Below are 14,438 nucleotides of genomic sequence, written 5' to 3' on the forward strand. Positions count from 1 at the left end.
ATCTGACTTCTGTCTAGAAGTCAGAAAACCAAAAAGATGTTCAAGCAGAAAGACAGGAAGGAGCTAGTCCTTGTATGTTTTCTAAGGGAGACAGCTTTTGTTGCTTTATCTCTCATTCTTTTTGCACCAGAAGCTTGAGGAAACTACGACTGAGGACATGCCAGTGCTTAGCAGACACTGGTCCAAAGGTCCATGAGAGGTGAAGATAAGGAGGAGAGCAGCAAACTTGGAAGACGCTGACCTTAGTAATATTAGCAGAAGAAAATGCTCCAGAGGGCAGAGGAGCTGGGAAAGCAGGCAGTCCTCAAAACTCAGGCTGGAGCAGAACTGAGTGTGGGGGCAAGTGAGGAACAGTGATGGATCAGATATTCGTGTGGCTTGAGGAGTAGGATGGCCTGACCAGACTGCGAAATTGCAAGCCTGGATGCAAAGCAAGGGAAAAAAGCCCCCTTTACAAGCACGGGCACGAGCACAGACACAAGGGAGCAGGTGAAAACCAGAGGGATGTGGGATGTCATGTCCCTGGGGCTCAGTAAACCATCACGCCAGGGAGCTGACAGTGTCACCAACTCTCAGCATAGAGAAATGATGCTCACTTTGCCTGTGCTGTGTAACCCAGCACTCCTGCATCTTCAGCCAGGGGCTGCCAGCATACTTTGCAGAGCGAGCACAGTCCTTGCCTCCTGGTGCCCAGTTCCCAGCTGCCTCTTCCACCCACTCCATTTGCCAAGCATCCCCACCGAACGGCATGGCAACAGGGGGCTACAGCGGGTCCAGCTTTCTAAAAGTCTACCTCCCAACTCTGGCACCCCTTTATCCTCCGTGGGGCCAGAGGGTGCTGTGCACTGCTGCAATGAAGCTTGCAAACCGCTGCCGGTGGCAGTGGGACATTGTCGGCCTTCCCCTGCCATCCGCACCACAGTTCGTGCTTCCTGTGTCGTGGTGGGCCTGCTCCAGCCAAGAGCAGAAATCAACCTCCACAATGTCTCTGCTTTCAGCCACAGCACACTTGGGTGCCAAAATGTTGGGTCCAGAGCTGCAAGGAGAGATTGTATGTCAGTGTAGAAGTTGGCCTGATACATCGACACAAAAAGTTGACCCGATACATCGACACAACAAGTTGACCCTCTGACTTGTGCTAGGGGACACTGGTGCAGCAGCCAGCCTAACGACTCCTCTCAGGGTGTGGGTGCAAAGAGGAACCTCTCTCTCTGTGACTCAGATGTTGCCCCTGTGACTCTCATTTTCATTATCACAGCAAGGTCTTCTCGCCTCTGGTAAGGTCGGTGCAGTGAAAGGGGCTTGTGGACAAACAGCCTGAGTACTTGAAATCCAAAAAGCTGGTTTGAGGATGAAAATACCCCTGGTATTTCCATTTCTTCTGTTACATAAGAAGACAGCCTCCACTAAAGTTGTGAGTTTCTTTCTCATGTTCGTCAAAGTACGACTTGGGGGGGGTGGGGTGGGGAATAGCTATTTTTGGTTCAGGTCTGTCAAATAGAAACAGAATTCTTAATCACAAGCAATCATGCAGGTAACCCTTCTCATGGAGTGGTGTCCCAGCAACTAAGCACAAATTTTCCATGTTGATTAAGTCAGTTAGCCTCTTTTGTGTCTATCAAACCAGGCCCAAAGGGAGCTTTGCTTCACATGAGTATTAACGGAGCCATCACTGGGTTTGTGCAGTACTTAATGCAGTACCTTGGGCTCTTGGGCTACTAGATCCTGTATGAATATAAATAACAATAATAATAGCCTGACTACTCGGGAAAAACCCACAGAGCTAAACTTCAAAATGTTTGCTCTCATAAACTAGTTTTTACTATGACAGAGAAGATGCTTCTGGTCATGCTACTACAACCTTCCTGCCTCAGGCACCTGTGGGCCACACCTTGGTTATTCAAATGCTCCCCAGCAAATGCACTTATTCCAGACAAAACGCTGGACAAGCCAATAAAGAAGGTCTTGACTGATTTTCAAAGGGGTCTGCGGTTCCTGTTAGGGGCATCCTCAGCCTCAGATGCCATGGCTGAAGTCTCCAGACCTGAATTTGGGGAGTCTTCCTGCCCTCTGTTGGGAAAGGTGCTCCCCAAGAACACATACCACCAATGCATGCCATTGCCTGATCTGCTCTGTTTCACCCACCTACATGGGCTTTTATCAGGTGTTCTTGGGCCACCTCTCTTTATTCTTTGTGGTCTGCTGGCACCTCTTATTGCCCTGCCATGGGCCATGCCCCAGGGGACAACTGCTTCTGTTTGGGCTCTGCTGGCCTGAAAGCCTCTCATTTAGACTGATGTCATCAGGAGTAGCTTTTGGGCTGGAGATTGTAAATTACTCAGGAAAAGGGTTGAACCATGGGAGGAGGAATGTCTAAGGGGACTCACTGTAGTCCAGGGAGTCTAAGCCAAACCTCAAGGGGTTAGTGTCTAAAAACTGAAGTTAACTCAGACCATTCTCCCTCCTTCTACAAACTTGCTCTCATTTTAATCACATAAATCATCTTCCTCTGGATTTAGTGGCAGAAAAAGATTTCACTGTTGGCTGCAGCATAAAAAGCCTCTACCCTCTGAGAAACTCAGCAGAAATGTCCCTGCACACCAAATACCATCAGTAATTTTAACCAGTTATCCTAGCCTTTAATGGGTCTTAATTCTGGTAGCTAAAAATGGAAGAAAAAATATTTAGCTGAAAAGGACAGGGGGAAATCAGCTCTTCCACTGTAGAAATCTCACTGCTTTAATTTCTTATGATAAGTGTGAAAATATAAACTTCTTAATACTCTGGCATCAGTAGAAAAGCACTTCCATATCTGGACAGTCAATTAGCAACTATTGCTTGTTTCTAATTTAGTAGATATTTAGATGTGATTTATTTCTTGTCATGAGCTGGGCACATATAAAGCAATGTAGATAGGCTTCATAATTAAAGGTTAAAAAAGCCATAATTTTTTATAGTTGCACACGATTTTCTTTAGAAACAAGTTTCAAGAAATTGACTCTGTGCATTGTTGCACTTCAATAATAGGTTTCAATGCCTTGACAGGCTGATGGATGTTTTCTCTGGAAGAAGTTCATTGATATTGTAATGCCTACCAGCCATTAGAAACTACTCTGGCATTAATAAATTGCCTGTCTCTTTTAGCGATAGTTTGTCCTATCTGCCATTAATTTCTGAAGAGATAAGAGAAAACCATAACCATTTTGCTCAGCAGCAGTAAACTGAAAACTCACATGTCAGGAAGTACTTCTCTCCATGTATTTGGAAATAGCATGTAATAATAAAATGACATTTCCAATAAGCTCAGAAAAAAAAAATCATACCCCAGTAATAAAATCTGAGCTAGAGAAATTCATTTCTTAGCCATGAAGCCTCTGGCAGTTTGAGCAGACTATTTAACTTAATCCACTTCTTCCACACACGTCTGAAAGGCTCCATAATTAAAATTATACCTGAGGATGTCAAGAAGTGTCTGGACAGTGAAAGCTGTCTCTCTGAGTTTCAGATTTGCAGATATATTTGTCTGAGTAAAACTCTGTTAAATGGGATTTCTGGCACCTAGCACAACCCCCTTTGCCATCTTTTGCTCATGTTCCTCAGTGCTGGAGATCTTTCTCACACCTTCAGCCATATCACTGTTCCCCAGCCACAAATTAAACACACTCCCCTGAAGCACAAGGAGGAAATAAGCAAAAAAAAAAAAGTGGCCTTGGACACAAAATAGCTCCCTTCAAAGCCTGCTGGCCAGGCTGTGGCCACCCTGCTCACTCCTGGTGGGGCAGGAGCTGGAGCCTCACTTAGCAAAGTGGCAAAACTCTGCCTCAAACATCTGTCTACAGCAACAATGACCCTGCAAAAATGAACCCATCTACAACAGTCCTGGTTTTGTATAGAAGATAAAGGTGTTCTAAAAACACAGTCTTGGTATCTTCCATTTATAGCTATCACAGGATCCAATGCATCTCTTAAAGCCTAGAGATGAGGAGTTCCCGGAGCCTGTCTACAAAGCATTATCAGACGATACTGCAACTTCTGGTGCAGGTGCTGTTGACCTGGAATAAAAACACCTCTTTCCAAATTCCTCTAATCCAGTTCAACCTGGAACAAGACATTCCTGTTTGAAATAAGAGCATTCATACGGGGAACTAAGAGGAAATATGGTTTTCTCCTCTGAGATGGGGACACGCACATGGCTACTTCTAGTGCAGGCAGACCACAGATATGCAACGTCACCACCCAGGAATGTTTTCTTTTTCACTATATATTCCTTTACTAATACTTCCCAATACCCATTTTACCTTTTTTTTGTGCTGCGTCTCAGCACAAAAATGATACGTTCAAAGAACAACCACTTATAACCTCAAGATTTCATTCCGGCATGAAAATACTCAGCTCAAATGGCATTAACTGTGTATTCAAAGTCAGCATAGTTATTTTCCCATATACAGCCAGAGGATTTGTTGCTTTGAAAGGTAATTTAGAAAGGGATCTGAGTGTAAAAGTCTTTTAATTCAGACTTTGCCTCCTAGTCCATTTACAGGATTAATGTGTTTCACAGAGATACTGAAGTGATGGAATATAATTATAGGTATTCATATTCAAATATGTTGGCATATACAAGACCTTTTCCCCCTAAATTTGCTAAGCATCATAAAATATCTTGAAAATGCTAGATGTTGCACTATTACCAAACCTGTCACTGGGCATAAAATTACAAACAGTATACTGGTTAAAGACATTTTTTAAATGCTGGTATCAATATAGCAGTATTTTGCATTGTGCATTGTGGCTCTGTAACAAAACCAACAAACCCTGGAATATCAATTATAATTTCTGTTGTGCATGCAATAGCAGTGAGCCATTTTACACCCCTAACTTCAGATCTTGATTCTCTCATTATTGTCCAATGAGGACTCTGGTACAGTTATGCCAGCACAGAAAATTCAGTTTCCATCTAGCGGATGACTCTCGCATCCATACCTGCCAGCCAAATGTGTCCCTAGTGTTTTCTACATTAGGCTTTAAAGAGCTCTGTTTAACAAAATCTATAACCCCAGGCACTTCCAATGGAAATGCTTTCTGCATTAATTAATAGAAAAAATGTGTGTGTATGCGTGCCATTAACATATGTTTATTTTTCAAATCAGGAAGGGTTATTAAAAATTTACTGAAGCCTGAATGGTGACAGAGGGAGTTAATGTAACTGGGTAACTTAATCCTTCCCACAGAGGCTTGACCATTTTAAAATTCTGAATGCACAAAACTTGTTTCAGATACAAAGTTCCTAAAACCATTGAAAGCAATTGCCTTCAACATAAGCAGGTTTTTCTGAAGTTCTATAAAGGGCTCAGATATGAACAAGTGTTGGAGGCACACGCATTAAGGCAATCAGCAACCAAACAGACAATCAATACTAAATAAATAAGATTATAAAAGATAACTAATGGCAAGCATAAGTTATGGAAAGCATACAAGAGTACCCATGTATATAAATGCACATACACATACACTTGCATGTGTATTTACACACACATACATGTGCATATGTTGGTATGTTAAGTGTAATTTTTTATTGAAATAAATTTTTATATATGTTTGCATTTTGCATCCATAAACTTTCAGTAAGACTTGGTGTGATCTTGAAAATGCAATTGCAAGTTGTTGAAAAAAATGGATCCATGTAGAAAATACTCCCATTTTAAGAGTTGCTTTAGTATCTCTATGGCACTCCGCACACGCCTGTGGTTTTTCTATCCAAAGTACAATCACAGGAAAAAAATGCTATGGTCAAATTTGGTATTTATAACCAATTATCAGGCCAAATTTTGCTGCTGAGTGAACTGAGCAATATTGGTGAAGTGAAAAGAGGTGCTGCGGCTTGGCACTGGTTTAGCTGTAATCAAAGTCAATCCCAGCCTTTCAGAGTAAAATACATTGTGGTGCCACATTGATATCGGGCATGGCCTCTTTACAGAACTCACTGAGCTGTAAATTACGCGTTCTGTTGTGGTGCCTCCCCAGACAATATGTATGTGCCCAGCCACTTTGTCTGAGGACAGTTATTAAAAGCCTCCAATCCCATTTTGGCATGTTCCATTGTGTGCAGTTATTGGGAATCCCGAACGCCACCGGTCCTGCCGCCACTCTGTGGGGCATATTTCATCTCCGCACTCATGCACAGCGAGACAGGGGCAAACCGTTGAGAACATTGACTATGACACGAATCAACACAGGTAGAGGTCGGTGTTTTACACTGCTGAGAAGCTTTTTAATGTAATCAGAGCTGAAAATATGTTTCAAAAACATGCTTCTTCATAGGCTAGGAATTACATGCTTGTGGGTGAATGGAAGAGGTGACCTGCAAAGGTTGCTGAGAATGACATTACAGCGAGTACAAAGATGGGGAAATTTGCTTCCCTGGCTGCTGACCCACAGGATCTCTGCTCGCTAGCACAGAGGATGGAAAGCGCTGCTGTCTGGCTGCATTGAGCGCTCCCTGACTAATCGCCTCATTCCAGAAAGGGCAGCCAAAGTTAATCGCCAGAAGAGCAGGGTAGCCTGCTGCTGCAGAGAAAATAAACAAACTCTGCTATTTGCAAATGCGTCTCACGGTCACAGCGTGGAACCCCCGAAAAGCTGGCCTGAAAGAAGTCATCTTACACAAGCCTCTGCCCTAGCAGCTAATATAAGGCATCTATGCCATTTGGAAGGGACAAGGTAGACACAAATCTGTTAAGGTCTCTAATGAGGTCTTCTACAGCCTTTGCAGGAACTGATGACAGTACTCACTTATCACTACCATTAGAAACTTTTCTTCCTAACCTGAATGTCCCTACTGGTATTAATTTCTGTTATTTCTTACTATAGCTGTTATGAACCTGGAGAATGGCTCACCCCTTTAATATTTTTGAGGACAGATACCATGTCTTTTATCAAGTTTTTATTCTCTAGACTAATTAACTCTTAATTTATTCGGTCTTTCTTTATAGCTTATGTTTGTTTTTTTCCAGAACCTCCTGTCACTCTGCATCATTCTTGATGCACAGTCCCAAAAGGGAAGGCAGAAATTCCTCTGAGACTCTGTCCGTGCTGAGAAAGGTAGCAGGTTACTTCACATGTCTTGCAAGCTAACTTCTGTTCACACGTCTTGGTGTACGCAGTGTGTGCGTTCTTCATGACAGCATGCCATCACTGTGCCACTATAAGCCCAGATGATCTTCCCTAGGGATCCTACCCAGCTGGTTGTTCCTCATCTGCTATGGGTGTCATTGACTATTTCTGCTTGAAGCGCCTTCAACATACCCACATTGGAATGATCTCGAACATTGAGTAAGTACCCCAAGTTTTCAAGGTTGTTTTGAATTTAAACCTGCCCGCCACTGTACTTGCAAACCTTCTCAGCTTTATATGAGCTGCTAATTTAATAGCACATTATTTCATTATCCTGGCTAGTGTTCAAAACAGAGGTCCAAGAAAGACCTAATTTTTTACATCCTTCTACTTAAGGACTGAGCCACTCGTAATGACCCTCTGAATAAGACCACCCACCAGTTTTGTCCTGCCCTGTAGAGCCTTAATCAATGTCACGTATCTCTCACCCATTAGATTAGTGCTGGGGTGATGCCAAAAGCCTTACTAAAGTTCACCTGTAAAACCTACTACTTCTTCTGTGTCTACATGTCATTGTCCCATCAGCAAAGAAAATTAAATTGATCTGACACTGTTTCTTCCTGATAAATCAAGTGAGGCTCTTACTCACATTTACTTTTGAAAGGTGCTTTTATAAAGTTTCATTAACTATTGCAGGATTTTTCTAGGAATTTATGTTTAACTGACTGGCCCACAATTCCTCAGATTTCCTTTCCTTACCATGTTGAAGAAAGGCAAATACAGCAGTTCCCTCCTGCCTTTCAGTGTCATCCCTGCTTTCTGCTTCCTCCAGGGCAGCTTCTGCCTTTCCTGAGGAGGCTTCAGATACTTCTGGATGAAGTCACCTTTGCTAGAGAACAGGACAACTTGCAAAGACCCTTTAAGGGCTGTGTCATAATTCAAGGTGTTGGGAGGTGCAGAGTAAAACCTTTCAAAATTAATCAGAAATAGCAGAAAAATAAAGATCATGGTCTTAGGTATGATGAAACATTAACACCATTGTTAGCAGTTGTCAGTGTTACTGTAGTGTTTTGGGGTACCATAACATGAACTTAAGTAAAACTTTGCTTGCCCTGTGAAATGGGCTGTATTTTCCTCATTTAACAGACTGGGAAAGTAAAAAACATGAGTATCTGCAGGGCTCATTCATACTTAATTGTTGAAAGATGCACAGCATCTTACTTTCAGGATGCCCCACAGAAATTCTCAGGGTGCACCTAACAAAAAGGTTTCTAGGTCTTGTCCTGAATAAATCCCTTAAGACATACAACCAGCCAGTAAGAAACTCAGAAATGAAAACCAAACCTAGCATCCAGCTCCCAAACGAGTGCACAGAGCAAAAACTCACCATCTCTACATGAGGAAAAACAGCTTCATGGGCCTTTGCATAAAGGAAAATTTACTACAGCCCTTTTATTTACCATAAGGAAAAAGCAGAAGAATATATCATCTGCAAACTGTGCAAGAGGCCCAGAGGAAGGGCCTGAGCTGATTTCACAGTATGCAAAAAAGGGGGTATTTTTCCAGCCTGGGGAGGCAGGAAACACTGATGGAGAAAAGAGACTGTCAGACACTGGGAAAATTCTTATAGTGACAGGGCCAAAGAAAGACCATGTAGCTATTTAAGAGCAGGTTGGAGATGGTTAGGAACTGCTTGGGTATACTACACATGATCTTATGGCTGGAAGGATTATCATCAGGTTCTTTCCCTCTCTTTTCTGTATTTCTAAAAGGCAGCAGTATGAAATCCCTTTTTAAGTGAGAATACTTTCCTACTGCTTTATTTTTATACCAAGTCAATTATGAAAAGACTTTCCCTGAATGAAGCAGGCAAATTTTTCAAGAAAATGCAGCAAAAATAATGTGATGTTTTCTATAGTTACTGAGGTCGATTAAAACTTCTGTCTAAATGTTTTCCAACACAGTTAAGTCTGTTGTAAAAAAGTAATATTCTTTTGCAGGCAAGTAAAAATCTGAACACAGAAATGTTTTGGCCAGCCCCCTCTTCTGAGTTGTCTGAACTGTTCAGCCTGCAGTGGCACCTCACTGGATGCATAGCCTCTGCTCCTCCAGCCCTATTCCATATCTGCATATAGATACCTATCCAAAACACATTTCCCAGGATGTGCTAACGGCATGGGAGTCCCTTGAAGCATCCAGCTGCTTTCCCAGTATGACCAGGATATACCGGGGGAGATGGTGCCTGTCCAGGGAGCGTTTTTAGCAAGGGGAACAGAGGGAAGCAACTATGTTATACTGCATTCAATGGAGGTATCAAAGCTGCATTCCTCTCTCCTGTCATACAATTTATACACATTTCTTCATTAAGTATGATGCTTTCAGTGGAAAAGCTTAATGGAAAATATTTTCTTGGTTTAGTTGCTGAAAGAGCATCCATTTTCTGATCAGTGTTGGCTACTAACTCTGCGATCTTGTTCATGCAGGTGGTACACACACAGGAGTGATCAGAAATGACTGTTCAATGTGCAGCCACCTCATTTCCCTCAAAAAAGAGAGGCAAATAAGTCTGAAAGATTAGATACATGACCACACATTTAACTTGCATGAGAAAGTCCATTTCTTCAAGAAAGTCTCATATACATTCGGCACTGGGCATTTCTCACGTTAAAAGTGCTGCCTTGATCTATAAGGCCAAGAAGACACCGAGAAAGTCCTCCTGGCTCTCCCAATACCTCCCCAGATGGCAAACTCAGCTAGCAGGGTCTGGGGTCGAGCTGCTGGAAGGAAATCACAATCTTCCTCCTACAGACAAAGCTGATCCTGGCTTAATTTCTGTTTCTGAGAGGGCTGGTCACCAAATCAGCCACGAGGACTGACGTTATCCCTGCTCCACTTGCCACAAGAAGTGTAACCACCAGCTCCTCCGTGTCTTCCCTTTCCTGCTTGTGAAAAGGAAGAGACACAGATGGCTTGTCAGTGTTTTCAAGAGTTCGTCAAGAGAGCAGCTCATCGGTGAAATCCCAGAGGCAGCCATCTGGGCTAGCAGGCAGCCTGCCCACCTGCAGATACCAGTCCACCCTGCCAGGCCTAGTCCGGCCTGTGCGGTTTTAATGCTCCGCAGGCTTCATTTCTAGCTTGCCATTTACAGAGGTGTGGACAATCTGGTTTGGTCCTGAGTTGAGCTCATGTGGATGCTTTTAGCTGAAAGGGCACCTGAGAGAGACTGGTGTGGCAGACAGGTTTTTTGGTTTCTCTCCACTGAGCAAATGTGCCAGGGAAATGCTTGGCAGTTTCAGCAACAGGACCAGGGCATCTTTCCTCCCTTTGGGAGGAAAAAAAAGCACAATTTATCTCATGCAATGCAACTTCCATGCCCTGTACAGTCACTTTAGGAATTCAGAGCCTTGCAGGGGCCATAGGTATACAAAAAGTAGACAGAAAGGGCAGACTACACTCACACCTGCCATTTAAAAAACATCAATGTAAAAAACCTAGGGGCGAGCATGCTCACCGCCTTTCCTGTGCCATCAAAACCGTAGCTGCCTAGAGACCTCGCCATTAAAAACCACCACTTCCCGTTGCTCTGGCAGCTGCTTGGTCACTGCCTGCGTGGCTGCCGGCCCGAACAAGGCCGGTCCCCGACAGCCATTTCTGCTTTTCACAACTCTCTCTCATTTTCCGACTGCCGGCCGAGCCCTGGTGGGTGCTGCTCAAGCCTCACCTCTCCAATTTTGCTCCGCTTTCGGTTCACCCTGTCTTACCAGTTCCGAAATCTGTGGGGGCTCTGTGGGATGGCTCAGAAGTGAGGTAAAATCCTGTTTCTACCAAGCTTAGGTTTATTATTTCTAATTGCATTCTTTGAGCCATAATTAATAACTTTGGGGTGAAAGGAAGTATTTACTTATGAAGCATGGGGAACTGTGACAGGGTTTATGTTTACAGCACAAAAGCACCCTGAAAAGATGAAAGAAGATAAAATGGAATGTTTGGTCATAATGTATAAAACCTCTCCATCATTTCACATTTGCTCACATAAGAAATGTAAGCTACCACTTCTCTCAAGGTATAGAGTCTTGAGCCAGCAGCATTTCTGATGTAGAGATACCCTCAGGACACGGTGATGTTGGTGCTACTGCTCTTACTTTGGAAATCACTTAGTCAGCTGAAGATAGTTGGATATCCCCAGCTATAGCGTCTGTGGAGATCACCACAGTCACTGAAGCCACATGAGAGGGGGTTGCCAAAAGGCACTCACCCAACTTTAGCCAGGCTGCCAACATCCCATACGGGACATGCAGATGCCTGTGCTCATGAAAAGGAAACAGCCCTCAAAACTTAACCATCCAGACCACAGAGCTCTCTAGCCCAAGTAAAGACCAACTACTCTTAAAAACAGTTTCCCAGGCAATGAAATCAATGAGGATACCCTGGGCAAGTCTGAGGGAATCCGTGGTTTCCTGCAGTTAAGCAAAACGCATTTCAAACCCTACCAATTACTAGGACCCCATAACACCTTGTTTCCAGGTCCCAGACCTACGGACACTAAAGCCAGCTTTCCAGAAGCCATTCCTTGCAGAGCAAAAACATGAACTTTGGGAAGCAGCCACTCCAAAACAAAATCATAAAATAACTCCAGACTCCATGCTGGCCTTGCAAAATCTTTAGTGATTATTTCACCAAAGAGTATGAGCATTTTGCAGTACAGCTGTTGAAATAGATAAAGAATTGATTTATGATGTGCACAGCAATTCCCAGCTCGCTGGTGGAGTAACAAATGAACTAGTCCAGCAGGCAAACAAAACCCAAATACATACCAATGCAGGTGTGTCCTTTGTACAGCCCGGAGAGGAGTGAAGCGGATCGTGGGTCATTTCCATGGGGGAGAGGGGAGGAAGAGGCAGCCTTCAGCAGGGAAGGAAGGAAGGAAGGAAGGAAGGAAGGAAGGAAGGAAGGAAGGAAGGAAGGAAGGAAGGAAGGAAGGAAGGAAGGAAGGAAGGAAGGAAGGAAGGAAGGAAGGAAGGAAGGAAGGAAAGAAAGAAATCAATCAGGTGGGAAGGGTGTACGTGGACCTGCATTCCCTCAATGCTCAGGGAGCATCCCGCATCCTTGCCTCAGCAACAGCTTGAGGAGAAAGGAAGCTATATGTAGATATATGTAATGCAGGGATTACTTCCCAGGTGGGGATACATGTCTGCCCTCTCACGGAGGGCAACGCAGGTGCTCTCCCAGCCCCTGCCCTTCGCACAACCCTCAGCCCCTCTCAGGTCATTTGGGGCGACTGTGCAGCCCCCCACCACAACCCAGCAAGTCCCATACATGTGAGAACCCCATGTGCCCGCTTCTGCCCCGTTTGCAGCTCTTCCCAACCTGCTGGCCTAGGAGGACCAAGAGGGTTGCATGAACAGCTTCTGGGTCAGCAGTCCCGTGTCTCCTGCGGTAGCAAGCAGATGACTAACGACCTTAAACCGCAGTAGTTGCTGGAGCCACTCAGCATTAATAACGCAAGACACTCCCCTGAACAACTAGTGTTGCAAAAAGGAAAAAAAAAAAAAAAAAGAAACAATCTCAAAAACCCTCCCCTTTGCCCTGCCGCTGTCGCTCCTTTGCAGACAAGAAAAAAAAAACATCACTGGCTGAATCTGTAAGATTTTTCAACCAGGGTTTCCATTCAGTGAGACCAGGCATAAGAAATGAAAGGAGGTCACTCGGACTGGAGTCATGTGGGGAGTGGGAGGGAAGGGGCTCCCACGCTCGGATTTTGAGGGCCTTTAGTTTTGCCGGGGTCGAGCTGGGGGGATGGGAGGCAGCTGCAGGCATAAGGGCAGCAGCAACAGCTGAACCCCTGTTCTGATTAGCTTTAAGCGCATTCATTTGCAGCCTCCCGCCGCCTGTGAGACTTGAAAAACACTGGTCTTTTCCTGCTTTAATAGTCACAACAAGTAGAGGTTTCCCCGTATCTCCTTTTGGTTTTGTGTGTGTTTTTTTTTAATTCCCCCAGATAAGGCAGAAAATCGTCACTCCCCTGCCTGAAGCAAAGGCAGACATTAAGACATGTTTCAATGATGTCGCTTCAGAGGTGGAACAAGCCCAAACAGCTAAATCCCAGACATTGCGGATGCATGGATGGCTGTGAGGATACAGTATAGGGCTGGGGCACTGGAGGGCCAAAGCTGCATCCCACCTCAACCTCTGCCTTTTCGCATAACCCTGGACAAGTCTCTTACCCTCCCAGCGGGCTGCAAATGCTCGTTTTACTTTTCCGCTCCTCGCCTGGCTCTTTTAGAAGTGGGCAGGCTGTCCCCATGGGTTACTAAAGGGCAACGAGGAGCTTGTCTCCTTTGGCATCCATACACGCTTCCCCAGCATAATTAATGGAGACTCGTAAATGGTGCTGTAAAAGGAAAAAGAGAGGTTATATTAAAATCAATGACTCCCTGCCAAATCTGCAGACATTCCTGCGGATCAAGATAACTGCACAGGGATCAGGTCAGGTTTAGTATTTAATGTGGGCTTTTTTGCAAACCACTTCCTTTCTGTAGGAGCGTGACCTATGATATTTTTAAAGGCAGTCCCAGAAAGTTTGCCTCAACTTTGATAAGCAGAATTTGCCTTGTGATAAAGATAACATAATCCTGCAGCTCTGAAAGAAAAAAAGAAGACTGTTAAAGCTTCAATGTGAATACAAATCAGAGCATAGCTCCATTCTCTAAACCAAGCCATTGGCTTCCAAATGTATGATTTCCTTCTAAAAAAGAAAAAAAATTAAACCCAAAATAGAGGTAATAGCTGTTGCCTTGAGTTTTGCAGACCCGCTCCTGCTTATCATTCTCCGTATAGCTAGCAATGCTGGTCTTCTTTTTTTTTAATAGCAGATAAACAAAAATCATAGTGCAAAGTCCTTATCCATATGCCAATCCTACTGAAAACTGCAGGATGTTTTTCTTAACGCTGTAAAAACTTGCTATAAAAAGACACTGTGCTACAGCAACTGCAGCTCCATTAAACCCTTTTTAACGCACATATCACTTGGTTCCCAATGACACTTTGAAGTCCTTTAAAACTCTGCATATTGGCTCACGAGTGCTTGCTGCAAAAGCAGAGTGCTAATAATAGGCAAGAAAAATCTTCCTAGCAGAGAGGTCTTTGGAATGGTTTCTGCCTTATATCTATAGCAAAATACAAATCTAAACAACGGCACTCATAAAGTATATAGATAGATCCCAAGCTGCTCCCAGGCATGTAAACCTGCAAAACATACAGCTCTAGCCCGTAATCGGCTGTGTTATTTTCTTTCTGTGGAAAGAGGGGGGAGATAAATCAGAATTTTT

At 43.9% G+C, this 14,438-nt stretch overlaps 1 protein-coding gene across 1 annotated transcript in view; it reads right to left on the minus strand.

The window, feature by feature from the left end:
* The window catches only part of AOAH (acyloxyacyl hydrolase (neutrophil)), a 75,181-nt gene extending 62,672 nt beyond the window's left edge, over positions 1-12,509 (minus strand). Inside the window, 2 exon segments of the mRNA XM_010184217.1 lie at positions 11,925-12,059; positions 12,458-12,509. Coding sequence (XP_010182519.1) covers positions 11,925-12,059; positions 12,458-12,509 — 187 coding nt within the window.
* Positions 12,510-14,438: the final 1,929 nt, after the last annotated feature.

The sequence above is a fragment of the Mesitornis unicolor genome, unplaced genomic scaffold (assembly GCF_000695765.1).
Source record: "Mesitornis unicolor isolate BGI_N332 unplaced genomic scaffold, ASM69576v1 scaffold12835, whole genome shotgun sequence".
In the NCBI taxonomy this organism is placed as follows: Eukaryota; Metazoa; Chordata; class Aves; order Mesitornithiformes; family Mesitornithidae; genus Mesitornis; species Mesitornis unicolor.